Below are 27,005 nucleotides of genomic sequence, written 5' to 3'. Positions count from 1 at the left end.
TGAAAGGATTTGTGCAGTCTTGTGCTGTAAGTACTCTACGGTCCACTAGGAGGCAATCTTGCATGTCTGCGTTCAGTCTTTGAACCGGAAGCAACATCAGAGCGTGACGTCATACACCCAATATGGCGGTCAATCTCACGGATTTGTCTCTGCCTCAGCTAGAGGGTCTTAAAAGTCAATTAGATCAGGTAAATCTGCTCTTTTGTGTAGTTTCAGTTCGACTGAAGTGTAATTGTGCGTTTTATTATGGTTACAACGTAAAGCAGCACACATTGCGTTTTTCCAAGTAGTGTGCACGTGATGTACGACAACCTTAACCTCCCCAGTACCGCCAGTGTGACGCTAAATGCAGCCTGTGGCAAAGTGTGGCTTTGTGTTTTATGTTTGCAGGAGATTGAGTTCCTGACATCCTCAATAGGGCAGCTCAAAGTCGTCCAGACCAAATACGTCGAAGCAAAAGATAGTTTGAATGCGCTCAACCAAAACAATCAAGGTAAGCCATCTTTTCCAAAGCGGAGGACGAGATCTGAGCCATCTCAACACTGTACAACCACAAGTTGTACTTTTTTAGTTTGCATGTCTGGAAAAGTGACTTTGTTGTCGTGCAGGTAAACAACTACTGGTTCCGCTTACAAGTTCTGTATCCTTTACATCTTGAGTTCAACAGTTTAGCTCAAACACCAATTAGATGGTGTTTGACTTTGGAACGATTGGATGACTAGATCCCTCTTGCGTTTACAATTGATCCCCGCTTTTTTTTAATCAAAACATTTGTGCTTATTTCCATAATTTGGTTGGTTCTTGGTAGAATAAATAGCATTAATAAAGCTTAAATTATACAGAAAGTACTCTTGAGGCAAAGCTGCTTGTTTATTTGCAGTCAATCAGTGTGATATTCATTTACACGTGGAACACACTATGTAACTACACCACACGGACTCTGCGGGTACACACGTGGAACACAATGTAACTGCACCACACGAACTATGCAAGTACCAAGATAGATGCTTGCACATTAATATACATGCAAAACAATACTATTTTAAACTCGTGTAACCCGCCCTGTTTCGCACCGGGGCTCGAACGCAGGACCTTCGTAATGGGAGGCGAGGGCGTTGACCACACGACTAAAAACCCGGACTGTCGGCCGCATGTTCAGCGCAGCTCTTGAGGCAGAGGGAGTGAGGTTTACCAACGTACACTCGCACAGCCACACAGGCTGGCATCCGTTACACTCACCCCCTCAAACCTCACTCCCATCCGGGTCACGGCACCAATGTAACCCGCCCTGTTTTGCACTTGCCCGTACCGGGGCTCGAACACAGGACCTTCGTAATGGGAGGAGAGGGCGCTGACCACACGACTAAAAGCCCGGACTGTCGGCCGCATGTTCAGCGCAGCTCTTGAGGCAGAGGGAGTGAGGCTTACCAACGTACACTCGCACAGCCTCACAGGCTGGCATCCGTTACACATTCCACAAGGCATGCTGGGAAGTTACCCAGCATGCCTTGTGGGTAGCAGGCTAGGGCACCTGAAAGCCTTGGCGGAGGTCTGCGCTTTACATTGGGAAACTTTGTGGACCAGGTATTTCTAGTGATCTTTTCTGATGTTGGAAAGTTTGACAAGATACATTGCCCTTAATGTGACCTTGTGTAGATGTATGTGCCCGGCACGTTGAATGATGTGGAGCATGTCTTAGTGGATGTGGGCACAGGATATTATGTTGAAAAGGTAAGCGGGTGTATTCCAAATACCATCTGTCCAATTGAGTGATGTCTGTGTCTCCAAATGTAGAATGTACCGTCCCTGTGTCTCCAAATGTAGAATGTATCGCCCTTGTGTCTCTAAATGTAGAATGTATCAGATTCCAAGGCTTTCTTCAAGCGGAAAATAGATTTTCTGACAAAGCAGATAGAGAAAATTCAGCCCGCCCTTCAGGAGAAACATGCCATGAAGCAAGGTGAGTCTGTCACGTAAGATGTGTGTATATTTGTTTTGATGTGGTGTTGTGTGCTTTGCAGCTGTGCTAGAAGTGATGAACGTAAAGATCCAGCAACTCCAACAAAGCGGGCAGGCATCAAGCGCCAAGGCTTAACCCATCATGACATCATGACACAAATTAAAGCAAAGAAACTAAACAACCAAAGTGTCCTTCGTTAACATATCATTAACATGACATCTCCTTACAGCTTTTTTTTGGGGGGGGGTGTATTTAGAACTTTTTTGGATCTGCAGGTGAAATGTTGAAATTAGTGTATACTTGCATTTCTGAGTTGCTTGATTTACAAATTAAGATTGAGCCAATGAGAAAGGAAGGAATGTGTCAATGTAAGAAATCATCTCTGGTAAAAAGCCCCGCCCCCTCATTGATGTAATCCTGTTGACAAACGGGCTCCTTGGCGGAAGTAAAAGTGTGAAGTATAATAGCGCAGCCTTTGAAAGTTAGTGACGTGACCGAGCAGAGGGGACTCAGTCATTGGTGACGTCATAGTCCCTAGATCGGCAGGGGTGACGGACTCGTGCGGAGAGGAGCTTCCTACAATACGCCATCTCAGACTTCCGGCGAGAGGTAAGGCTACTTGGAATGTCTTTAACATGTCTACATTTCAATTATAGCTCTCACCTCTTGAAACTAAGTGTTCGTAGACCACGATGTTGCCTGTTGTGTTGTTCATCGTTGAAGCCATAGACATAATGTATGTACGTCCTGTAGACGCCGTACGTCAACGTTGCCGCCAAATGTGTCAAGGCTGCGCTGTAAAGGAATACAATTAGATGTACTTATTTTCATACAAAGAATTTGAAGTGGATACGTTCACACACGCACTAATATATTTGGGAGAAAGTTAGGCACCAAAAACAATGTATTTGTATTTGATCTTCTCAAATGTTTGGTGACTGTTTCCTAAGTATATTAGTGCGTGCGTGAACGAATGAACTACAGGCATTAACTTTATGAAAGTCCATTTACTTGTATTCATTTACAGGGCAGCCTTGACGTAGAGGTGGACAAACCCACTCGATGCGGCGTCTATCTGTATCTACCGTTGAAACGTTCCTTGGACAAACGCATTGGAATATTTATTTACTTCCACTTGCACATGAATATTGTACACCGCGTACTCACTTCCTGGGAAGCATGCCAGAGCTGTCCCAAATAACTTCTTGTTGTTGCGCACTTATCCTTTCGCTTCGCTCCCAGAGGACAACTGTTTGGTGTTCTCAGTTTGGCCACAGAGGTCGCTGTGGAGCAAGGGTGGGCAATACTGGGAGGTTTGGTATCAATCTGATACTAATAACGACAGTTGTCCAAGACTTTGTCAATTTAGGATTGGAAGGATTTTATCCCTCCTTGTCGAGAACTTATCTCCTGTGTTTGTAACAGTATGAGCAGTACGACAAAAATTACATATTTTCGAAAACGAAGATAGAGAATTGAAAAATATCGATCCCCTCACGCTTGTACTGACACGAGCCTTGGTATCATCAACACAACACTGGTATTGATGCATCCACTAGTGATGGAAATTTCGGCTCGTTTTAGACAGCCGTTCGTGTGGCTCGGCTCGGCTCGTCTCTTTCGGCTCCCAAGTGGCTTCTCTGATTTTTTTGTTGTCTTAATTTATTACCAAATGACGTATTATGTAAAATGAATAACCAATGTAAAAAATGCGAAATATTTATTTAAAACCCAATGAACAGCTACAAAAATATAATATAATGTATTATCAAAACATAGACCCATCTCAGTGGACAAATGAGGTCAAATCTCTTCATACAAATTTGTCACAAAGGAATCGGCTCTGAGCACCACAGCGTGTTTAACCCGAAGCCCCTCCCGCTGCTCAGTGCCACACACCTTGACCAATGACAGAAAGAAAGACGAGGAAAAAACTAATCGGCTCCCTATTGACCCCAAAGAAGCGAGCCGGCTCTTGGAGCTTATTCGTTCGCGACCGACACATCACTAGCTTTCACCCCCATCGTGTGTGTCGCTGCTGGTGTGCAGGTCGCAGGCAAAGGACGCAGCTGTCACATGAAGCGCCAACACTCCATCCAAGCAGATCGCTTCTTTATTAAGGCTGTAGCCGTAAAATGGGACTTTGGTGTTTGTAAGAAAAGTTAAGCTAGCATTGTGCACATTTGAAGTCGTAGTCTTGCTGATTTTGTGTTGTGTTTGGACTCAGCTCGTTACCGGGTGGACGGTAGTTGAGGAAAAGCCTCTCCGAACAACTGGAATTGGATGTCCAAAGATATTTAATTGAAGAGTTTAATAATCAACTTGTGCAGTTTTTTTACAAGGTGAACTGAAGGAGGACTCTATCCAACATGGTAAGTTGTCGGCCTAGCTGCTATGCTAGCTCACATGCAAACAACCTGTTCCTCTTATTACTACTTTACTTCCACCAAGAACACCAAAACCAGCACTTTAGTGACTTTATATCAGAATCTTGGCTTTGTAGGAGGGTTGCTTCGTGTCACACTGAAGCTTTTATAATAACATGTTTCTGTGGAGCTGTCCTAATGTTTAACCTTTGAAAGGTGAACGAACGGCAAATCCCCGGTCAACTAGTAAACAGAAGCCATTTAGCTTGCCAAGCGATTTATTTATGGTTCACCTGTCTTAGTAGACCCTACAACAGACGCGTTAAAAAAACACACGTAACTGTCTAGCGAGTCTTGTTTAGAAGCTACAATGTAGACGTGTGGTGACTTGTTGTCGATCAACATTTGCGTGACTTCCAAGTATTGTGCGCTAGTAATGCTGGGCCTGCACGTGACTCATAATGTTAGCCCTTACACAACTCAAGCTAGGTCACAAGCTAAGCGGCTATCAAAGAGCGCCGTCGTCAAGGTTGCGAGCTGAATTAAGTGCTGGTAGTTTTGAGCGACTGATCTAAATAAGATTATTTGGTGACAGACGCCGATATGGGTGACACTAAAGACGGGAAGCGACGGCGTGCGGAGACATTTAGAAGTCGCTCGGCACGTTAGCACCATGTGCTCTGCCTCCAGTGACGCGATGCCGAACAGCAGCGTGCACGTCGCCGAAAACACCCTAAGTCTGGCTTTTCGTTCGAAGACCTGTTCGTAATGTCCACCACTACCTTTAGCCCTCACTACGAACAAAGTGTTTATTTGAATGACGTACAGTTAGGCAGGATCAGAGGCGACGTGCGTGTTTCTTGATAGGCTGACTTAACCCGCACGTGGAAACCAACGAGGTGGCCTTGGCCGATACTGCATATTTTGCTATCGTTGCTATACCAAGTAAATGCAGCGACAGTATTGCCGATACCAGTGCTGATAAGTTTTACTTTAAAATGTTTAAGATACTTAAATGATTTTTTTTTCCCTTTTAATTTGTTGGTGTTGTAATCAGAATACAGGATGAATATTTTAGGTATTTTTTATGTCAATGTAACAACTTACAACTAAACAATATAAGACAATGTAGCAATATCAAGAAAAGACGATTCTGTTTTATTTTGTACAATTGTTTGATTCAAATCAAGTCAATAGTGCTAAACAACCTGAAGGGATCTAAATACAAAATATATATATATATATATATATATATATATATATATATACACATACACACACACTATGTGTGTCTTGCAAAGTCTAGACATTTTCAACACTGATTTTTATTCCCTGACAGACCAGGTATGTAAGAAGCGGAGTTAGGGCGCCATCTACTGTACAGAGTTGTAACATTAGAAACTAAGTCCCCTACTAACGAACATTCAGAGATACGAACACAAGCTGACTGGTCTATTTTTTCATGTGTTTTGCCTTATAAGTCCATATTTATACTGCTACAAGTACATGGTTGCCCGGCAAACCCATATTTATACTGGTACATGCTTGACCAGCAGAGGGCACTGTGACACTGCTAATGGGACCAACAGATACAGGAAGACGAGGAAGAGGAGAGTGGAAGGGTTTTATGATGCAACTCGGACAGAGCGTGTGATTAAAGTTTATGAAGAGTTAATAGGCCTACTTAATTCTACACCACCCACAGAACACTACCTCTTTTAGAAGAGTCTTAACGACGACGATTTGTCCTTTTTTTCAATAACTCCTCCTATATACGTCTGTGTAGGCTCTCAGTCGTACAGGAGTTGTCCAACGAGGAAAAGGCTTCTTGAGACGTCATCTGTACTTCTGTGAAGAAGGTGTCGGACGTTTCACTCCTCATCCGAAGAGCTTCGTCAGCGAACTAACAAGTGCTGGTAGCCTAGGCCTTAAATACAGTAAGAGTGGGCAGAATTGGTGTGCCAATGCCCTCCTCCTATTGGTTACTTACACTAAGACTGGGAGGAGTTGTGGTCTAATCCTCTCCTTCCATTAGCACCTCCGATCAAAGGGAAGTGTAGCTCCCTGTCGTTGGGTATGAATGACTCTGATACTGGCTCGTTAGCATGTATTGTTCTGGCTCGGCCCTGGCTCCACCTCATTTGCATGACTAAGAGCTGTGGGTTTTGGTCTCAGTAACCTGCTGAACACAGGGTCCAAATTAAACCTCAAACCACCATTCCGATTCAATGATGAGTTCTGTTGTTTGACAAAAATAGCTTCTTTTACTCTTTCAAACCATCAGTTTTCTTTGGCCAAAATCTTTACCTCTCTGTCCTCAAAAGAGTGATTGGTTGCTTTAAGGTGTAGATGTACTGCTGATTGAGGACCACTAGAATTGTACCTGCGTTGTTGATAAAGCCTTTTTTGGAGCATTTGCTTAGTTTCCCCAATTTATATTGGGGAAACTAAGCAAATGCTAATAGAAGGAGAGGATTAGACCACAACTCCTCCCAGTCTTAGTGTAAGGAACCATAGGAGGAGGGCATTGGCACACCTATTCCGCCCACGCTTACTGTATTTAAGGCCTAGTCTACCAGCACTTGTTAGTTTGCTGACGAAGCTCTTCGGATGAGGAGCGAAACGTTCGACACCTTCTTCACAGAAGTACAGATGACGTTTCAAGAAGCCTTTCCCTCCTCCTATATATTTTAGAATCACCTTTTCTTTAGTTCTGTATAACCCAAATATAGAAAAACACTAGAAAACGTTTTTTTTCAACCATGAGGGGGGGTGTTGTAGGAGGTCTTTGAGGCTGAAAATGAGGTGTTTTTTGTAGGTTTTGATTGAAATGTTGTAGTACTGCAAGGTGGGTCTTGATGGGGAGCAGAATCTCCTGTATTTGTACAGAACAACATTACAGAACTAAGGATTCGTTTGCAGGGTTTTGCATTCATGGCAACAAGAATGTTGCCATTTATTGACAGTGATAGTCCCAGAAACAGAAGAATGAAGAAGTCAAAGATATCACAAACAAAATAGCTTCTTACCAGAATGAGAGGATGCTAGTTGTGCCTGAAACTTTCTCGTGTTCAGCATCTGCTTCTTTGGCATCCTGAGAGCGTGGCAGTGCCGCTTGTACAGTAGCCAGGTGTTGATGGTGTGCCAGACGACATATATGTGTAACAGATGCCAGCCTGTGAGGCTGTGCAAGTGTACGTTGGTAAACCTCACTCCCTCAGCCTTAAGCGCTGCGCTGAACACGCGGTCGACAGTCCGGGCTTTTGGCCGTGTGGTCAGCGCTCTCGCCTCCCATTGCGAAGGTCCTGTGTCGAGCCCCGGTGCGGGCGGTGCGAAACAGGGCAGGTTACACATGTTCCAACGCCCAGATTTCAGGGCAAACTTGTATTTCGCTGTAAACGTGTCCAACAGATCCACGCACGCCCCCATGTATTTGTTGTAGGCGCCCACGACATGAGGCCTTTCAACATCGATGCAGGTGTCTGAGGCTTTGACCCAGCGTGGAATGGCCTGCACAGGTTCTGGTCCAGCGAAGGATGACACAAGTTGTCATACCATTTGACATCAAAGTCAATCATCATGCCACAGATGCTAGCTCTTTGAGCCCCGTGGGTGTGACTTGCCTGGAATACAGTATACTGGACCGCTTGATGAGGGAGGGGATTGTTTCCACGTTGCACCCAAGTGACCTATTTACACATTTAACCAGTCACACAATAGTGAATAACAATCATAGGTATGCAGGGAGCCTCCAAACTACATTCCTGAACATCAACATCTGGTGCAGAACAACAGAGGCGTTGATGCTGTCTCGAAAACCTGGAGGTTGTGTGACTTCTTGACCTGGCCTGAGGGCGGGCCTTATATACAGACGTATAACCCAATGGCATCCTGAGACTGACCAATAGGACCACATGGTTAAATTAGCCTGAAATGGCAATGCTACACAAACATGTCACGTTATTGGTCCCATGTAGCTCTTATAATCACGTATTTGATTGCACATGTTAACATTTTCATTTGGATGATTATACCTGTCCATTAGATGGCGCTACTTTTTCCCCATTCAAAGCATGCAGTCACGTGTCTTGTCTTGCTGTGTTTTCTGGAAGGGTGCCTTGCTTGTGAAATAAGTGTGTATATTCGTGGTTGCAATGGTGAATATGCTTCTAAAAATGTATATTAGGGTTGTCAAAAATAGCACATTAACAGCGGTAACTAATTTTATTTCTTGAATTCTGTTACATTTTTTAGCGTACTTAAGGTATACACATCATTGCAAGCCACGTCTCTTTATTATGAGGAGACGGCGGCATCGTGTATCTCCCCACAGACGCACAGTCTGATGCTCTTTTGTAACTTTAATATCACCCCAACACATCAACAGCAGTGCATTTCCACCACCGTGTACTGTATGTATCTGCAACTCACAAACACATCTCTAGTCTGGAACCACACTTCCTCATTGTCACTTGACTACTGCCTGATGCATTCATGGGCACTCCGAACATCACAACATCCTTGTAATGCGTATTTGTGTGGTCTAAATAAGCAGAAAGACAAAGAAAAATAATACATGGATATTCTTGGGGGATCTCCTCCCAGAACTGGCCCAGGGAATCACTGCGGTACCTGGACGCATGGAGGAGATTCCAGGAGACAGGTAGTTACTCCAGGAGAGCTGGACAGGGCCATAGAAGGCCCTTCAACCCTCAGCAGGATTGGTATCTGCTCCTTTGTGCAAGGAGGAACAGGATGAGCACTGCCAGAGCCCTACAAAATGACCTACAGCAAGACACTGGTGTGAATGTTTCTGACCAAACAATCAGAAACAGGCTCCATGAGGGTGGCCTGAGGGCCCGACGTCCTGTAGTGGGCCCTGTGCTCATTGCCCAGCACTGTAGAGCTCGATTGGCATTTGCCATAGACCACCAGAATTGGCAACTACACCACTGGTGCCCTGTGCTCTTCACTGATGAGAGCAAGTTCAACCTGAGCACATGCGACAGACGTGAAAGGGTCTGGAGATGCCGTGGAGAACGTTATGCTGCCTGCAACATCATTCAGCATGACAGGTTTGGTGGTGGGTCAGTGATGGTCTGGGGAGGTATATCCCTGGAAGGACGCACAGATCTCTACAGGTTAGATAATGGCACCCTGACTGCGATTTGGTATCGGGATGAAATCCTTGGACCCATTGTCAGAACCTACGCTGGTGCAGTGGGACTTGGGTTCCTCTTGGTCCACGACAATGCCCGACCTCATGTGGCTAGTGTATGCAGGTAGTTCCTGGAGGATGAAGGAATTGATACCATTGACTGGCCCCCACGTTCACCTGACCTTAACCCAATAGAACACCTCTGGGACATTATGTTTAGGTCCATCAAGCACCTCCAGGTTGCTCCTCAAGACTGTCCAGGAGCTCAGTGATGCCCTGGTCCAGATCTGGGAGGAGATCCCCCAGGACACCATCCGTAGTCTCATTATTGTATTGTATGTACTTTATTGATCCCACAGCGGGGAAATTTACTTGTTACAGCAGCAAGCAAGCAAGACAAGTAAAGAGAACAGTAAAGTAAAGCACTACAACATGGTTCAGGTGGTGCAGGTGTTGTAGAGCCTGATAGCGGTCGGTATGAAGGACCTGCGGAACCTCTCCTTCTTACACCGTGGGTGTAACAGTCTACTGCTGAAGGAGCTGCTAAGGGAACCCACAGTGTCATGTAGCGGGAGAGAGGTGTTGTCCATGATGGATGTCAGCTTAGCCAACATCCTTCTCTCCCCCACTTCCTCCACGGAGTCCAGAGGACCGTCCAGGACAGAGCTCGCTCTCCTGATCAGCCTATTGATCCTGCTCCTGTCCCTGTCCGTGCTGCCCCCTCTCCAGCAGCCCACAGCATAGAAGATGGCTGAGGCCACCACAGAGTCATAAAAGGTCCGTAAAAGAGTCCTGCACACACCAAAGGACCTCAGTCTCCTCAGCAGGTGGAGGCGACTCTGGCCCTTCTTGTAGAGGGCGTGGGTGTTGACGGACCAGTCCAACTTGTTGTTAAGGTGAACACCCAGGAATTTGTAGCTGTCTACCAACTCTATGTCCGCTCCCTGGATGTTCACCGGTGTGAAGTGAGATGTTTTCCTCTGGAAGTTAATGATAATCTCCTTTGTCTTGCTGGTGTTGAGCTGCAGCTGGTTAAGCTCACTCCAGCTGACAAAGTCCCTGATGACCGTCCTGTATTCCAGATCATTCCCCTCTGAAACACAACCAACAATGGCTGTGTCATCGGAGAACTTCTGGATGTGACACTGTGTGGAGTTGTGTGTGAAGTCCGAGGTGTAGAGGGTGAAGAGGAAAGGGGAGAGCACCGTACCCTGAGGGGCACCTGTGCTGCAGAGTACCATGTCAGACACACAGTGACGGAGCCTCACATACTGTGGTCTGTTGGTGAGGTAGTCTATAACCCATGCAGTCAGGTGTTGGTCTACTCCCACACTCTCCATCTTCACTCTGAGCAGTGACGGCTGGATGGTGTTAAAGGCACTGGAGAAGTCAAAAAACATGACCCTCACAGCGCTCCCGCTGTCCTCCAGGTGTAGCAGTGATCTGTGCAGCAGGTAGATCACTGCGTCATCCACTCCGATCCGAGGCCGGTAAGCAAACTGCAGGGGGTCCAGCTGAGTGCCCACCAGGGGTCGCAGGTGCTGCAGGATAATCCTCTCCATGGTCTTCATCAGGTGAGAAGTCAAGGCAACAGGCCTGAAGTGGTTAGGCTCCTTGGGACGCGGTGTCTTTGGGATCGGGACCACACAGGAGGTCTTCCACAGGGCCGGGACTTTCTCCAGGCTCAGGCTGAGGTTGAACAAGTGCCTGAGAACTCCACAGAGCTGGTCAGCACAGTCCTTGAGGATTCTAGGGCTGATGCCGTCCGGTCCCGGGGCCTTCCTTGCCTTGATCTTCCTCAGCTGACTTCTCACCTGATCATCAGTTATGGAGAGGGGAGTAGAGGATGGCTGGGATGGGGATGTGGGGGTGAAGAGTGGTGAGTTGGTAGGGGAGGGAGGGAGGGCAGACTCAAATCTGTTAAAAAACACATTGAGTTCATCTGCCCAGATCTTGTCCCCACTGGCTTGGTCTCTCCCCACTCCTTTGCCATGGCCTGTGATGGTCTGCAGGCCTCTCCAGACTTCCCTGGCATTATTCTCCTCCAGCCGCTTCTCCAGTTTCCTCCTGTAGCAGTCCTTCCCCTTCCTGATGTTGTGCCGGAGTTCCCTCTGGACTCTGCACAGCTCCTCCTTGTCCCCTGAGTTGAAGACCCTCTTCTTCTTGTTTAGCAGGGCCTTGATCTCAGAGGTCACCCAGGGTTTGTTGTTGGGAAAACACCGCACCAACTTGGAGGGCACAGTGTTCTCCACACAGAAGTTGATATAGTCTGTGATGCAGTGAGTCATGCTGTCAACGTCACTGCCATGGGGACTACAGAGCGCTTCCCAGTCTGTTGTCTGGAAGCAGTCTCTGAGCCTAGCACTGCTCTCCTCAGACCACTGCTTCACAGGCCTCTTCACAGGGGGTTGTCTATTCACTACTGGAGTGTAGTCTGTGACGAGATGGACGAGGTTGTGATCAGAACGACCCAGCGGGGGGAGGGGGGATGTGTATGCATCCTTGATGTTTGCATACAAGAGGTCCAACATTTTATTGTCTCTAGTGTGGCATTTGACATACTGGGTGAAGGTGGGAAGAGCAGAGGACAGGGAAGCATTAGGAGCATGCTCCAACGTTGTCGGGCATGCGTACAAGCACGTGGGGGCCACACAAACTACTGAGAACCATTTTGAGTTGCTACAACCAACCATGTTGTAGTCAATATGTATTCTTTACACTATATTCTTTACTTGCGTATCTTGCTTGCTGCTGTAACAAGTGAATATCTCCGCTGTGGGATAAATAAAGTACAAATACAAATACAATGACATTTTGGCAAAATGGACCAATCTGCTACATACTTTTTTCACTTTCATTTTTGGGGTGTCTTTGATTTCGCCCCTCTATAGGGTGATCATTTCAATTTCTATCAAATTATGTGGCATCATTTTGTTACTAATACATCACCCACTTATTATCAGGAAAGATATTCAAGATCATGTTTCCCCCAGTTTAGATCTGATGTGTTTTTGAAGTGTTCCTCAAATTTTTTTGAGCAGTACTGTATGTATGTATGTGTATGTATGTATGTATGTATATATGTGTATATATATATATATATATATATATATGTGTGTGTATATACAAGTATGTATGTTTGTATGTACTGTATATACAGTCAAACTTGTCTATAGCGGCCACTAGAGGGAGTCTGCAAAAGTGACCGCTATAGACAGGTGGCCTCTTTTGACAGGTTGGCGTCCAGTTTGAATGTTGACCAGTCGAGGAAAAAAAAAAGAAAAAAAGGGAAAAAATAATGTTGACCAGTAGAGGGCACTGTGGATAAAAGTTGTACTACTAGGCTTGTTATTATCATGGTTCATGGTTCATGGTTTTAATTCATCCTGAACATGCATATGAGTCTAACAGTAGCACATCACATAGTACAATTCACAATTTTGCATGTCCAAAAAGGAGTAGGAAGAAGCAAAGCTTATTTAATCCTACCCCTCATCAGTTTCACATCAGTTGCAATTAATTAATATTAGTAATTAAAGCAATTAATTAATTAATTAATAATTAAAGTCTACACACGACGGCTTCATTGATTGAAAAACTGAAACATTTTCGTGCATGAAGTGTGTGCAGTCAAACCTGTCTATAGCGGCCACAAAAGGGAAACGGAAAAAGTGGCCGCTATAGGCAGGTGGCCGTTATAGACAGGTTGGCGGCCATTTTGAATTTGTGTGCGCACATATTAACATGTCTGTGATTAGAACCTTGTTGTGTTTGCAGATACATATAATTATACTGTTACATGTTGACCAGTAGAGGGCACTGTGGGACTGCGGATAAAAGTTGTAAAGAACAACTAGGCTTGTTATTCTACACCACCCACAGAACAAAGCTGTGCTACTATATATACGGCAGAGTGTCATTACAGCTTTAGTTCATCGGGAAGTGACGGTGCGACGTCACGAGCAGGAGAGCTAGGCAGAGTGCTAGTTGTGAATGTCGAGAGAGTTGGGAAGTGTGTATGTAAAGTCCTGCAGTGTTCTCCGCTGTTAATAAAGCGATTAAAGTGCATCGGCGACGTGAGTCTCTCCTTCCCCACAACAAGGGGCATGACAGTATTGACCAGTGCACATTGTCTCACACCAGGAAGTAAACGGTGTCACTGTCTGCAACAAGCTCCAAAGAAGACGGCTTTTTTTTATGTCGAACAACTGACAGTTTGTGTGGATCTTGTGAATGATTGTGACTGAGCTACGACTCAGTAATTAAAGTCTACACACAACGGCTTCATTGATTAAAAAACGAAACTTTTTTTGTGCATGAAGCTTCTGCTTGAGTCGGTATTTTGGCCGCTATATGCGGTCAGATATTGACCAAGGGATACAAAATGGGTGGCCGCTGGCCGCATTAGAGAGGTGACTGCTATACACAGGGTCTATAACACGTAAATTTTCTGCCCCCCCCCCCCCCCCGCCAGTGGCCGCAATAGGCAGGTGGCCGTTATATACAGGTGGCCGCTAAGACAGGTTTGACTGTATCTGTATATGTATATAAAGTGGTGTACCATGTTTGATGTTTTTCAGATGCTAATATCTGCTGTATGAGCTGTGAGGCTTGTATTGAACATGTGTATGTCATCTTATCAATGCTATCATTTGTCTTGCTTTGTTGATCAAGTGCATTTATAAAACCGTGTGCAGGTCACCACAAAGGAAACGGGTCTAAACCCCAACGCCAAAGTGTGGCAGGAGATCCCCGCCCACCAGGATGCCATCACAGAGGGGACAGACCATTCCTTTTGGATGCACTCGTATCCTCCCAACTCTGATATGAGTGAAGGTATGATGGCTTCAGTCCTGATATTGGCACACGTATAGTCTCCATGTACATGTCCCGTGTGTCTCCCATCTTAGATGTTGTGTCTTCTGGGGGCAAAGGATGTACCCCTGACTTTCCTGACAACAGCGACCCTGAGGAGCTTGTGAATGGTACTGATCCGTCTGACACAGGATGTTTAGCTGGCAGCCCCCAAAGCCAGCCAGCTGTGGTTGCCCCTGGAGAGCAAGCTATGCCTGAGAGCCTCCGGGAGTCTTTAAAGAGACATCTGGAGTTCTGCTTCTCAAGGTGACTTGTCTTCCACGGAATATCACTCATTCTCTTTAGTTGTCTGGTTTTTAACACTTCCTTATCCGCCTTTCTTTCCAGAGAGAACCTATCACATGACCAGTACCTCATATCCCAGATGGACGGTGACCAGTTTGTACCAATCTGGACCGTCGCATGCATGGAGGACATCAAAGCCCTCACTTCTGATATGGACCTCATTCTGGATGTACTGCGAGGTACCACAGAACCTCCTTTCTTCATCTTGGTGGTGATGTAGCAGGGCTTTGCATGTTCCCATAGGAAATGTTGGAAATGGAAATAATCATCTGTTGCAGGCTCAAACTATCCTCATTCTAACATGTTTGTCATCTTTTTTTCCCCCAGAATCCCCAATGGTTCAAGTGGATGAAGCTGGAGAAAAAGTTCGTCCAAATCACAGTCGCTCCATTATTATCCTACGAGAGGTTCCAGAGAGCACACCAGTAGAGGTGAAGATCATCCTGTACTCCATAGCATAGCCTGCAGCACGATGGAGGAAGCTCCTTCATGCCAAAATCCATGGGAACTATTCTCCCAGAATCATTCCAATGTTTTATTTCCATTCCCACTTTGACGGTGTCGTGCAATATGATGATACAACAGCACTCTTAGCTACATCCTGTTTACTTGTGTTGACAAAATAAGGGTTAGGGTTAGGCGTGATAAAAAAAAAAATAGCTTCCAGCAACATTGAGTCAGCAAACAAAGCATACAACTTTTCAAAGTAAACATGTTTTGTGAAAGTGTAGTCCTGTAAAAAGAAGTATTTATATTCAAGTGCATTTAGCATTTTCAAGCATAAAAATGGCTAAATGAATGAAAGGCTTTTAAAGATGTTGCCATGTGGTCACTAGGTGTCAGTAATGAGCCAGTATCCACTGCAAGAAGTACTGTACAGAACAGGAAGTAAACAAAACAAGGAACTCTCCCAATGCTAACCTGTGAGTTCATAGTATTATTATTCTGTTGTGTGTAGTGACTGTAGGGGTGTTATTTCATAACTAGAAGGCTCTAATATTAACAGTCGTATTTAGAAGGTTGTAAACAGGTTTTCTATGCTAAAAAGTACCAACATAATGCCTTTGTACATAAGGAATGGTGGAAATGGACTTATGAGGGTTGATGTGGAAGCAATGAAGGCTGATAAATGAGGTTTAGAACAAATATCACCGTGCCCCCACCCCTCCATCCTTTGTGTGGTGAAAGGTAAGGTTGATGGGGAGAATGTGAGCGAGCTATGTAACTAATGTAGCTCATCTATGTTACAGGAAGTGGAGGCTCTCTTTAAAAGCCAACACTGCCCCCACGTGTTAAGTGCTGAATTTGCACACAACAGCAACTGGTACATCACCTTCCAGTCCGATATGGATGCACTTAAGGTATGTGATTCATTTCCTCTTTTGACACCCCATCACAGGGGCCACATAGTGAAAAATCAAACCTTTGATATTTTGGGTAGATATGCTGGGAAGTTGTACATATTTCAAGAAAAAGTGCATGTGAGCTTTGCCATACACGTGGAAAAGCCTATTAATAACGTCTACTTCACTCTTTGCTCTTTTCTTCTCATAATAGTTCAAATGAACATGAGTAACTATTAGTATTTGATGAGGAATCTTCTTAGTGTATTTCTTGTGTTGTGTGTGAGGGGTGGGAATCTCTGGCCACCTCACGATTCTATGCAATTACAATTCAGAGGCCTGCAATGCGATGATAAAACGATTATCCATGCATATCCATGCATCTTTTTTTGTCATCAATTGTTTTTTCGTGCATCATTTTTATCTACAGACCCTTTCCAAAAAATTAGAATGTCATGGAAAAGTTGTTTAATTTCCATAATTCCATTCAAAAAGTTAAACTTTCATAGATTATAGCTTCAGGGCCCACAATTTAAACGATTTCAAGTGTTTATTTGTTTATTTTTACGTAATTTGAGCTTCCAGCTCATAAAACCCACGAAAACAGGAATTCAAAAAATTAGAATACTGTGAAGAAATCACCATTTACTTCTCAGTTTTTGCAGGAAAAAAAAGAAAGAAATTAGGATCACATCAAATCAATCAAAATATGGTACTTTCAAAACGATATGTCAATCTTCAATACTTGGTTGGGAATCCCTTTGCCTTAATCACTGCCTCGATGCGACGTGGCATTGAAGCCCAGATTTCCTTGATGCTTGCTGTCAGCTCTTCTTTGTTGTTGGGTCTGGTGCCCCTCATTTTCCTCTTGAGAATACCCCATAGATTCTCAATGGGGTTTAGGTCCGGTGAGTTGGCTGGCCAGTCAAGCACTGTGATGGCATGGGCATCAAACCAGGTTTTGGTGCTTCTGGCGGTATGGGCAGGGGCCAGGTCCTGCTGGAAGATGAAATCTGCATCTCCATACAGATCCTCTAAAACATTCTGGTAGACTGTTGCGGTGACCTTGGATTTAAGAAAGCAGAGTTTACCAACACCTGCACCGGACATTGCACCCCAAATCATGACGGACTGTGGATATTTCACACTGGACCTCAGGCATCTTGGGTTGTGTTCCTCACCCGTCTTCCTCCAAACCCTTGGACCTTGATTCCCAAATGAAAGGCACACTTTACTTTCATCGGAAAAGAGGACCTTGGACCACTGGCCAACAGTCCAGTCCTCCTTCTCCTTGGCCCAGTGGAGACGCTTCCTACGTTGGCTCAGGTTCACAAGTGGCTTGACCTGAGGAACCCGACAGTGGTAGCCCATCTCCCGGATGCGTCTGAATGTGGTGGTTTTTGAAGCTGTGACTCCCGCCTCATTCCACTCTTTCTGGATCTCTGCCAGATTCTTGAATCTTCCCTGTTTGATAATCCGCTGAAGCCCACGGTCATCTCTTTTGCTGGTGCATCTTCTCCTGCCACATTTTGCCCTTCCTCTAGACTTTCCATTGATATGCTTGGACACAGCACTCTGTGAACAACCAGCCTCCTTAGCTATGAACTTTTGTGGCTTACCCGTCCTATGGAGGGTATCAATGATGGTCTTCTGGCCAGTTGTCATGTCTGCAGTCTTCCCCATATTGAACCCAACTGAGACAATTGAACCAAACTGAAGCAATTTAATGACACCTGGGGAAGCCTGTGCAGGTGATTTGAGTTTAGTAGATGATTAGTGTGTGGCTCTCAGTTTAAAACATTCATGCCCTGCAAAATTTGGGCTGATTTCTTCACAGTATTCTAATTTTTTGAATTCCTGTTTTCATGGGTTTTGTGAGCTGTAAGCCCAAATTATGTAAAAATAAACAAACAAATACTTGAAATCGTTTAAATTGTGGGCCCTGAATCTATAATCTATGAAAGTTTAACTTTTTGAATGGAATTATGGAAATTAAACAACTTTTCCATGACATTCAAATTTTTTGGAAAGGGTCTGTATATATCATTTCTTTTTACTCACGGTGTCCTACTAAAACAAAGCATAATTGTCATGATCCACAATGGAAGTAAACATGAATCACATGAGTCTTTGGTTCCATCTACCAAAATATTTCCCATTGCACAGTAGCAGCACCTAATATTCTGAGTAACCAACATTCTTCACAAATAAATCAGACTTCTGAATTCCAACTAAAATCCTGAGCATAGAATCTCTGACAAAATGTTTTTGCTGTATAGCAAAGTCAAAAACAGCTTTTATACAAAATGTAGATTTGTGTACCAGCGGCTGTCAAAGAATAATGCTTGCAGACGTCTGTATATTATGAATATGCAAAACAACCTGGCTGCCCTTATTCACAATTGTAATAACGTTGCGATGGGACGTTGTATGTGGGTTCCAAACTGTGCAACAAAGCACGAAAGCCCTGCTTCTCAACAACCAAATACGGCCAAAAAGTCTTTGCAATAAAAGTTACTATTGACTTTGTGATTTGCTTTGCCTTTTCCGAGTCGGGTGGAAAATGAGTTATCACCTGCTGGATGGTTCTCTGGTTGGCAGCAACTTCCTCCTGGTTGGGGTGGAAACATGCTGTGTGCTGTCTCATGTTTGTCGTGTTCCCAAAATCTTTTCAGCTTGTACGACAAAGCTAGCATAGCGCCTGCCTCCTGTTCAGCTCATCTTTACCTTCAACTACGTGAAAGCCAACGTGCTTCCAGACGCTCGCGGGTCAGCCGTTCTGGTAGCGTCTTACACTTAGCTGCACCACCAGAAACTGTCCGGGCGGCACTTCCGCCTTCCGTCTTTTTATTTTGTTATTTTTGTTCCGTCTGCATCGATCATTGACATTTATGAATGGAACAATACTGGTTAATGTCTGCATCGCCATGCATCTAAGAATGGATTATTTCCCCCACCCCTATTGTGTGTACAGTGTCATCTTCCTGCACTTCTAAACGTGTATATTGTTCATGTTCTTGGTGTGTTTGTTGTGTTGCTTGTGCTTATCCAAGGTGGTGTCATTGACATGGTGTTCATGTAGGTACACGTTGTGGCGTACGCTACACATGGACTTGTGTGTCGTAGGAACGGAACTTGTTCATAAACTGAGGTCCTGCTCTGCATGCGTAGCGTTGGTGCCCCAGTACCCCCACCACTGGAAGCAGTGTGATGGTATTTTCTTTTCTATGTGCAGGCTTACAGATATCTGCGGGAGGAAGTGAAAGTCTTCCAGGGAAAACCAATTATGGTAAGCAGCCTCTGCTTGAATGTGTCATAGAACTTGTGTGCAGTCCTCTTTGTGTTTCCCAATAGTTATTTAGAAAAATGTTACGTTTGACCCCCAGTGATGATCAGTATCGCGCTTGGAAGGACCCAGATGCACTGATACTGGCTGGACAGGAACTTTGCTGTCTTTCTGCTTCTCTCTCTCTCTCTCTCTATCGCTCTGTCTCTCGCTCTTCATCCCCCATCTTCCTCTGTGTCCCTTATCCCGACACCCCCACACCCCTTCCAGTCAGGGGAAGTGTTTTTTTGGCCTAATGACCGTGATATTATGAGATCTGAGGGGACTTGGCATGCCATGGCATTAGGAGTGATGCTCCAGTGCCACCTACACCTACTGTACTCTATGTAGTCTCCTTTGTCCCTCCAGGCCCGTATCAAAGCAATAAACACCTTCTTTGCTAAGCCTGGCTTCAGCAGCCTGGACTCCAGCGTGTACAACCAGCATGGCCAGCCCCCAGCTCCGTACGGATCACCTGTGTACATGCAGCAGGTGTATCCTGCCCAGCAGCAGTACCCTGTGTATCCCACCCTGGTCCAGTCCTGGAACCCAACAAGCACACCTTACTTTGAAACACCCCTGGTAGGAACATATGCTGCTATTACATGCTGTTACATGTTATCATATTTATTCCATGTTGTGTGACATCCAGGCACCCTTCCCTAACAGCGGCTTCATGACCACGTACAACCGTGTGGGGAACTACAAAGCAAACTCCAGCTCCAATCCAGCAGTGAGCAGAGGCCGGTACGCCACTCATCAGGACAAAGTGTTCACATGTATTATTAACACCTTCATGTCCATCCATCCATGCTCATGAAACCGATCACTCCTGTGTCCTCAGCAATCACATCAAAGCTCATTTTAGGCCTGGAAATGCACTGGTTTCCCCGCCTTTGGCTCCTCCCACTCTGATGGATGGCCATTTGGGTCCTTTCAGCTCACAGCCTCTCCTGACTTCAGTCAGCCTGCCCTCCCTGAGCCCTAAAAATACTTCTCCAAAGGCCACCACACCCGGCGGAGAGCTGAACGTGGACGGGCGGAACAGGTTTGTCAGTCTGGCATGTACAGTACAGTAGCTACGTACATACATTTCTTACATTGATGCTGTCTGCTGTGTAGCAGCTGTACATGTTCTGCTTTAGTATGAATGTGAGTGGGTGTCTATATGTACACTGTCATTGGCTGGCAACCAGTCCAGGGTGTACCCCGCCTCTCACCCAGTCAGCTGGGATAGGCTCCAGCACACCCCCGTGACCCTAGTGAGGATAGGCGGCTTAGAAGATGGATGGATTTTCTGCTTTATTATCACATATTTATAAATGACTACAGATTTGGGGTGGATGCGATGGGTTTTCTGCCAAAAAACGGCCTGTTTTCAGAGACAAAAAGACAAATAGGTATTCCCGCAAATGAAAAAAAGCACGTGTTTAAAGATAAGAACTCCATCAGTATGCAGGGCTGGTTGCCACTCAACTCCCGCCACCCGCAAGAAGAAGAAAAGGCAACGCCACCATGCAGACATGTCTGTCGTGTACTGTGGTCAAGTTAGTTTCATGTTGGACTTTGGATGTTGGGTTCCCCCTCACTGGGCCTAGCCTGCTGTCATGTTGCGGGTAGCTTGCGGGGAAGTGCTCCTCCAACCGCTGGTTGTTTATACTAGGGACCGTCAATAAATAACTGTTGGTTTGAAGAGAGATGCTTCTGCTGTTACTGGCTACATTAGCACATGCATAGAGACTGTTACCACCACCAAGTATTACAGAAAATACCCTAACCAAAAACTGTGGATGAACTGTGATGTAAGGGCTAAGCTACGTGCTCGTTCGACTGCATTTGTCATGGGCACCGCTGATGACTACAAAAAGGCCAGATATGACCTGAGGAGGTCCATACGGGAGGCCAAAAGACAGTACAGACAGAAGCTGGAGGGCTACTATTCCACCTCAGACCCTCGGCGCATGTGGGCGGGGCTCCAGCACATCACAGACTATCGACAGCGGAGTAGCCTAGCCACGTCCAGCCAAACCACACTTCCAGATGAGCTGAACGAGTTCTATGCCCGCTTTGACACCCAAACTCCTGATGAGCAGAGAGGGTGGCTGAACCTGGGGAGCACACAGGACTCACCTCTCACCCGCTGGAGTGCCTTCCTATCACGTGTTGTACAGTTACCGTACCAAACAGTGATGGAGGCGGTAAGGACACTTTCCATAGTGCATCTGTAGAAGCAACTCAGGATTGTGGTGGGCATGCCAAATTTCCTCAGTCTTCTCAGGAAGTACAGTCTCCTTTGGGACTTCTTCATAATTTGTTGGGTGTTGTGAGACCAGGTGAGGTCCTCGCTGATGTGTGTGCCAAGGAACTTGAAGGTTTTCACCCTCTCCACCTCAGTCTCATCAATAAACAGGGGTCTATGCGGCTCCTTTTCCCTTGTTCTTGGGTCGTGTATTAATGTCTCTTCTGTTGTTGTTGCTTAATTTATTGGTATTTATGTTTCTTATGTTCTTATTCTTTCTTGTGTTTTCTTTCTTTTCTTGGGAGAATGAACAGAATAAGATTTTCATTGCATAGTATAACTGCTGTTTTACTATGCACATGACAATAAAACTCTCTTGAATCTCTTGAATCTCTTGAATCTTGAGAGATTGTTAAAAAAAAAAAAAATCATATTGTAAATCACACCACAAATTGATCGATAACCATGTCACATGATTAGTCATACCCTAAAAGTATTTTGCGCACCCATTTTTTTCAATTTTATCTTGTATTGGATAGACTTTTATTGGCTCTTTTATTGGAGTAGGGACCTGACACAAAGCCAAACAACATTGTTGGTCATGCTGTGTAATAGAAAAGGTCATTCAGTATTACTTGGCTTGCATTATTTTGAATGCTTTGAAAAGCTCTTTTCATAACCATATTCAATTCCACACATTCATGTTTGCAACAAAAGCTTATTATTAAAAAAAAAAGGATCAATATGGGATCGGAAGCCACAACATGTGGATCAGGACATCCCTAATGAACACTGTATATACTGTATATACTGTACACAAAAATATATGAATAAATCTCCACTGTTCCATGGCTGAATTATGTTCATAATGGAATAATATTGGTTTTATTAGTCCAAACATTTGATATATTTTTGATTACATTATATTTTCAAGCATAAAAATGTCTACATGAAGTAAAATCCAAATATAAAGCATTCAGAAGACGCATCACTGCTCACTAGGTGTCAGTAGTGTTACATTGATTACACTATAGCCACTGCAGGAAGTACTGTACAGAACAGGAAGTTAAAAAGGAACTCTTCTAATGCTATCTATTCTGTTTATTCTCTTATGTCTACTATATTGGGTAATGGGAGCATATAGGGAACTGTATTGTATTGTATTGTATGTACTTTATTTATCCCACAGCGGGGAAATTTACTTGTTACAGCAGCAAGCAAGCAAGACAAGTAAAGAGAACAGTAAAGTAAAGTAAAGTAAAGTAAAGCATCGTGACTACAACATGGTTCAGGTGGTGCAGGTGTTGTAGAGCCTGACAGCGGTCGGTATGAAGGACCTGCGGAACCTCTCCTTCTTACACCGTGGGTGTAACAGTCTGCTGCTGAAGGAGCTGCTAAGGGAACCCACAGTGTCATGTAGCGGGTGAGAGGTGTTGTCCATGATGGATGTCAGCTTAGCCAACATCCTTTTCTCCCCCACTTCCTCCACGGAGTCCAGAGGACCGTCCAGGACAGAGCTCGCTCTCCTGATCAGCCTATTGATGCTGCTCCTGTCCCTGTCCGTGCTGCCCCCTCTCCAGCAGCCCACAGCATAGAAGATGGCTGAGGCCACCACAGAGTCATAAAAGGTCCGTAAAAGAGTCCTGCACACACCAAAGGACCACAGTCTCCTCAGCAGGTGGAGGCGACTCTGGCCCTTCTTGTAGAGGGCGTGGGTGTTGATGGACCAGTCCAGTTTGTTGTTAAAGTGAACACCCAGGAATTTGTAGCTGTCTACCAACTCTATGTCCGCTCCCTGGATGTTCACCGGTGTGAAGTGAGGTGTTTTCCTCTGGAAGTTAATGATCATCTCCTTTGTCTTGCTGGTGTTGAGCTGCAGCTCAAGGGGTGTTATTTCATATCTAGAGGGCTTTAATGACAAAGTGTAGTTAGAAGGTGATAAACATGTTTTCTATGTTGTAACTTTAGAAATATTGACTTATTATGGATAAGGAATTGTACTTTGTGGTGGTTTACTTGTCACTGTTGGGTGTGGAACCAGTGAAGCGCCATAGGGGAGGGATTAGTGGATGATGATAATAAGTGTATCATGTTTTTATTCCAGGAGAAGTAACACCTACAGGGGCATGAGGAGGAAAAGAGATGATGAACAGAACATGGTCAGCATATTATTTAGTTTTTTATATTTCCACTACTTTTAGTTTGTGTGTAACCAACATGAATATTGCAGAGGTCCGTCTCTGGGATGGAAGCGGAGATGCTGCCTCCACCAAATTTCAACCTGGCAGCTTCTAACTTCCCTCCATTGCCAGGATGTGTCGTCAGCGTGGCGGAGGAGACGACACCCGAGATGCGTCTATCTGATGTCGTACGCGGTCTAAAAGTGAGCAGCAAGGTAGCAAACTATGTACACATTCATGTCGGCTACGTACTTAACCCTTCTCTCTGCACTTTTCCAGCTTGTAGCCCACAAGGTCAATCAGGTCAAACAGTCAAACATCTCACAACTTCCATCACCAAGTCCTGGAAGCCCAGATGTGAAGGCGAGTGAAGTGGTACCACAAACACCAGCACAGCCTGCCACTCGGTACCTTCTCCTCCTTACTCCTCCTTCATAATGGACAAATACACCCTTGATCAAAATCTTAAGACCAGTTGAAAAATTGCTAGAATTTTCATTTTGCACATTTGGATCTTAATGAGGTTTTAAATAGAGCTACAATATGCAAAAACAAAAAGGGGGGTGAGACAAAAAACATTTGGAACTTGTAATTTAAACAAAACTGAAATAGTTTGTTCATCACCTGATCAAAACTTTAAGACCACAGGCTATAAAAGCCCAAATGTGCTCCAAATGTTGATGTAGTGTCATCAACATCACTGTCATGCCCTCCTGATGGTAAAGCTAAGAAGCTTTCTCTTTTTCAACGTGTTGGGATTGTGGAGCTGCATAAGCAAGGCCTCTCGCAGCGTGCCATGGCTGCTGAGGTTGGGAACAGGAAATCAGTCATTCTACATTTTTGGAAAGATCCTGAGTATTATGGACACCTGCACTGAGCCGGAGGATCAAGACACAGGGCGGTCTTCCACCCACGTTAAGGCCCTTACTGGTGCCGACTGCAACACAATAATCAGACGCCATCTGCGGGAAAAGGCTTTAAAAAACAAAAAACCCAAGTGCCCATTTAGACTTCCTGGGAGCATCAAACATGGGACATTGAAAGGTGGAAAACAGTTTTATTCTCTGATGAGAAAAAATGTGACCTTGACGGTCCAGATGGCTTCCAACATTACTGGCATGACAAGGAGATCCCACCTGAGATGTTTTCTACCCGGCACAGTGGAGGGGGGTCCATCATGGTCTGGGGTGCTTTTTCATTCAGTGGAACACCGGAGCTTCAGGTGGTGCGGGGTCGTCAAACGGTGGCCGCTTATGTGCAGATGTTGCACATGTTGTCATGAGGGCATCCCTCATGACTGAGGGCCCTCGTCTGTGTGGTAACAGCTGGGTTTTTCAACAGAGCGATGGTCTTAAACTTTTGATCAGCTGATAAACAGCCTATTTCAGTTTGTTGTTTTCAATAAATTTGTTTTTCAAAGTGCTTTTTGTCTCACTCCCCCTTCTTGTTTTTGCATATTGAAGCTCTACTTAAAACCTCATTACGATCCAAATGTGCAAAATACAAATTCTAGCAATTACACTGCTCAAAAAAATTAAAGGAACACTTTGAAAACACATCAGATCTAAACTGGGGGAAAAATGATCTTGAATATCTTTCCTGATAATAAGTGGGTGATGTATTAGTAACAAAATGATGCCACATAATTTGATAGAAATGAAAATGATCACCCTATAGAGGGGGGAAATCAAAGACACCCCAAAAATGAAAGTGGAAAAAATGATGCAGCAGACTGGTCCATTTTGCCACAATGTCATTGTAGCAACTCAAAATGATTCTCAGTAGTTTGTGTTGCCCTCACGTGCTTGTACGCATGCCTGACAATGTCGGGGCATGCTCCTAATGAGGCTCCGGATGGTGTCCTGGGGGATCTCCTCGCAGATCTGGACCATCACTGCGGTACCTGGACGCATGGAGGAGATTCCAGGAGACAGCTGTTGCTGTTACATTGTTACTCCAGGAGAGCTGGACAGGGCCGTAGAAGGTCCGTCAACCCTCAGCAGGATCGGTATCTGCTCCTTTGTGCAAGGAGGAAGTAGTAGTACATTATTAATCCCACAGCAGGGAAATTTACCTGTTACAGCAGCAAGCAAGATACACAAGTAAAGAATGCATAGTGACATAGTGAATACAGTGGAACAGGATGAGCACTGCCAGAGCCCTACAAAATGACTTCCAGCAGGCTACTGGTGTGAATGTTTCTGACCAAACAATCAGAAACAGGCTCCATGAGGGTGGCCTGAGGGCCCGACGTCCTGTAGTGGGCCCTGTGCTCACTGCCCAGCACCGTAGAGCTCGATTGGCATTTGCCAAAGACCACCAGAATTGGCAACTACACCCCTGGTGCCCTGTCCTCTTCACTGATGAGAACAAGTTCAACCTGAGCACATGCGACAGACGTGAAAGGGTCTGGAGATGCCGTGGAGAACGTTATGCTGCCTGCAACATCATTCAGCATAACCGGTTTGGTGGTGGGTCAGTGATGGTCTGGGGAGGCATATCCCTGGAAGGACGCACAGACCTCTACAGGTTAGATAATGGCACCCTGACTGCTATTAGGTATCGGGATGAAATCCTTGGACCCATTGTCAGAACCTACGCTGGTACAGTGGGACCTGGGTTCCTCCTGGTCCACGACAATGCCCGACCTCATGTGGCCAGTGTATGCAGGTAGTTCCTGGAGGATGAAGGAAGTGATACCATTGACTGGCCCCCACGTTCACCTGACCTAAACCCAATAGAACACCTCTGGGACATTATGTTTAGGTCCACCCGGCGCCGCCAGGTTGCTCCTCAGACTGTCCAGGAGCTCATTGATGCCCTGGTCCAGATCTGCGAGGAGATCCCCCAGGACACCATCCGTAGTCTCATTAGGAGCATGCCCCCACGTTGTCAGGCATGCGTACAAGCACGTGGGGGCCACACAAACTACTGAGAATCATTTTGAGTTGCTACAATGACATTTTGGCAAAATGGACCAGTGTGCTGCATCATTTTTTCACTTTCATTTTTGGGGTGTCTTTGATTTCCCCCCTTTATAGGGTGATCATTTTGATTTCTATCAAATTATGTGGCATCATTTTGTTACTAATACATCACCCACTTATTATCAGGAAAGATATTCAAGATCATTTTTCCCCCAGTTTAGATCTGATGTGTTTTGAAAGTGTTCCTTTAATTTTTTTGAGCAGTATATTTAACTGGTCTTAAGATTTTGACCAGGTCTGTATATCATCTCATGACAAGGAAAATAGTAAGAATAATGATACTGTAT

General features: G+C 45.0%; 2 protein-coding genes and 1 long non-coding RNA gene across 4 annotated transcripts in view; 2 read left to right on the top strand and 1 right to left on the bottom strand.

Moving 5' to 3' along the window:
* Positions 1–71: 71 nt before the first annotated feature.
* Positions 72–2,143, top strand: LOC129186040 (prefoldin subunit 5-like). Its single transcript, XM_054783848.1, has 6 exons — positions 72–188; positions 391–493; positions 609–640; positions 1,657–1,731; positions 1,855–1,960; positions 2,022–2,143. Exons 1-6 carry the CDS (start codon positions 123–125, stop codon positions 2,093–2,095), a joined length of 456 nt encoding a protein of 151 aa, XP_054639823.1. The 5' UTR covers positions 72–122; the 3' UTR covers positions 2,096–2,143.
* Positions 2,144–2,591: 448 nt separating this feature from the next.
* Positions 2,592–3,464, bottom strand: LOC129186041 (uncharacterized). The gene is made up of 3 exons (XR_008572188.1): positions 3,128–3,464; positions 2,972–3,058; positions 2,592–2,755 (listed from the first exon to the last, which is right to left on the bottom strand). It is a non-coding gene; the product is annotated as an uncharacterized LOC129186041 (long non-coding RNA).
* The window catches only part of larp4ab (La ribonucleoprotein 4Ab), a 28,257-nt gene continuing 4,552 nt past the window's right edge, over positions 3,301–27,005 (top strand). Inside the window, exons 1-14 of one of the 2 annotated variants that reach the window (XM_054783842.1) lie at positions 3,301–4,112; positions 4,188–4,332; positions 14,182–14,320; positions 14,395–14,605; positions 14,687–14,823; positions 14,972–15,075; positions 15,895–16,005; positions 19,223–19,276; positions 19,682–19,894; positions 19,965–20,059; positions 20,157–20,360; positions 23,656–23,710; positions 23,782–23,946; positions 24,011–24,138. In XM_054783842.1, the coding sequence (XP_054639817.1) occupies positions 4,330–4,332; positions 14,182–14,320; positions 14,395–14,605; positions 14,687–14,823; positions 14,972–15,075; positions 15,895–16,005; positions 19,223–19,276; positions 19,682–19,894; positions 19,965–20,059; positions 20,157–20,360; positions 23,656–23,710; positions 23,782–23,946; positions 24,011–24,138 (1,619 nt within the window). In that variant the 5' untranslated portion in view covers positions 3,301–4,112; positions 4,188–4,329. Of the gene's footprint in view, positions 4,333–14,181; positions 14,321–14,394; positions 14,606–14,686; positions 14,824–14,971; positions 15,076–15,894; positions 16,006–19,222; positions 19,277–19,681; positions 19,895–19,964; positions 20,060–20,156; positions 20,361–23,655; positions 23,711–23,781; positions 23,947–24,010; positions 24,139–27,005 lie in introns of both variants that reach the window. The other variant, XM_054783843.1, reaches the window with a different exon arrangement.

This window comes from Dunckerocampus dactyliophorus, chromosome 8 (genome assembly GCF_027744805.1).
Source record: "Dunckerocampus dactyliophorus isolate RoL2022-P2 chromosome 8, RoL_Ddac_1.1, whole genome shotgun sequence".
Taxonomy (NCBI): domain Eukaryota; kingdom Metazoa; phylum Chordata; class Actinopteri; order Syngnathiformes; family Syngnathidae; genus Dunckerocampus; species Dunckerocampus dactyliophorus.
This window is presented reverse-complemented; position numbering and strand designations above follow the sequence as displayed.

Bases quoted from the DNA above. Each gene is read 5' to 3' on its own strand.
- LOC129186040 (XM_054783848.1), top strand. From the start codon at position 123: ATGGCGGTCAATCTCACGGATTTGTCTCTGCCTCAGCTAGAGGGTCTT. The intron at 1,732-1,854 runs GTAAGCGGGTGT...CTCTAAATGTAG, and splicing joins CAGGATATTATGTTGAAAAG to AATGTATCAGATTCCAAGGC. The intron at 1,961-2,021 runs GTGAGTCTGTCA...TGTGCTTTGCAG, and splicing joins GAAACATGCCATGAAGCAAG to CTGTGCTAGAAGTGATGAAC.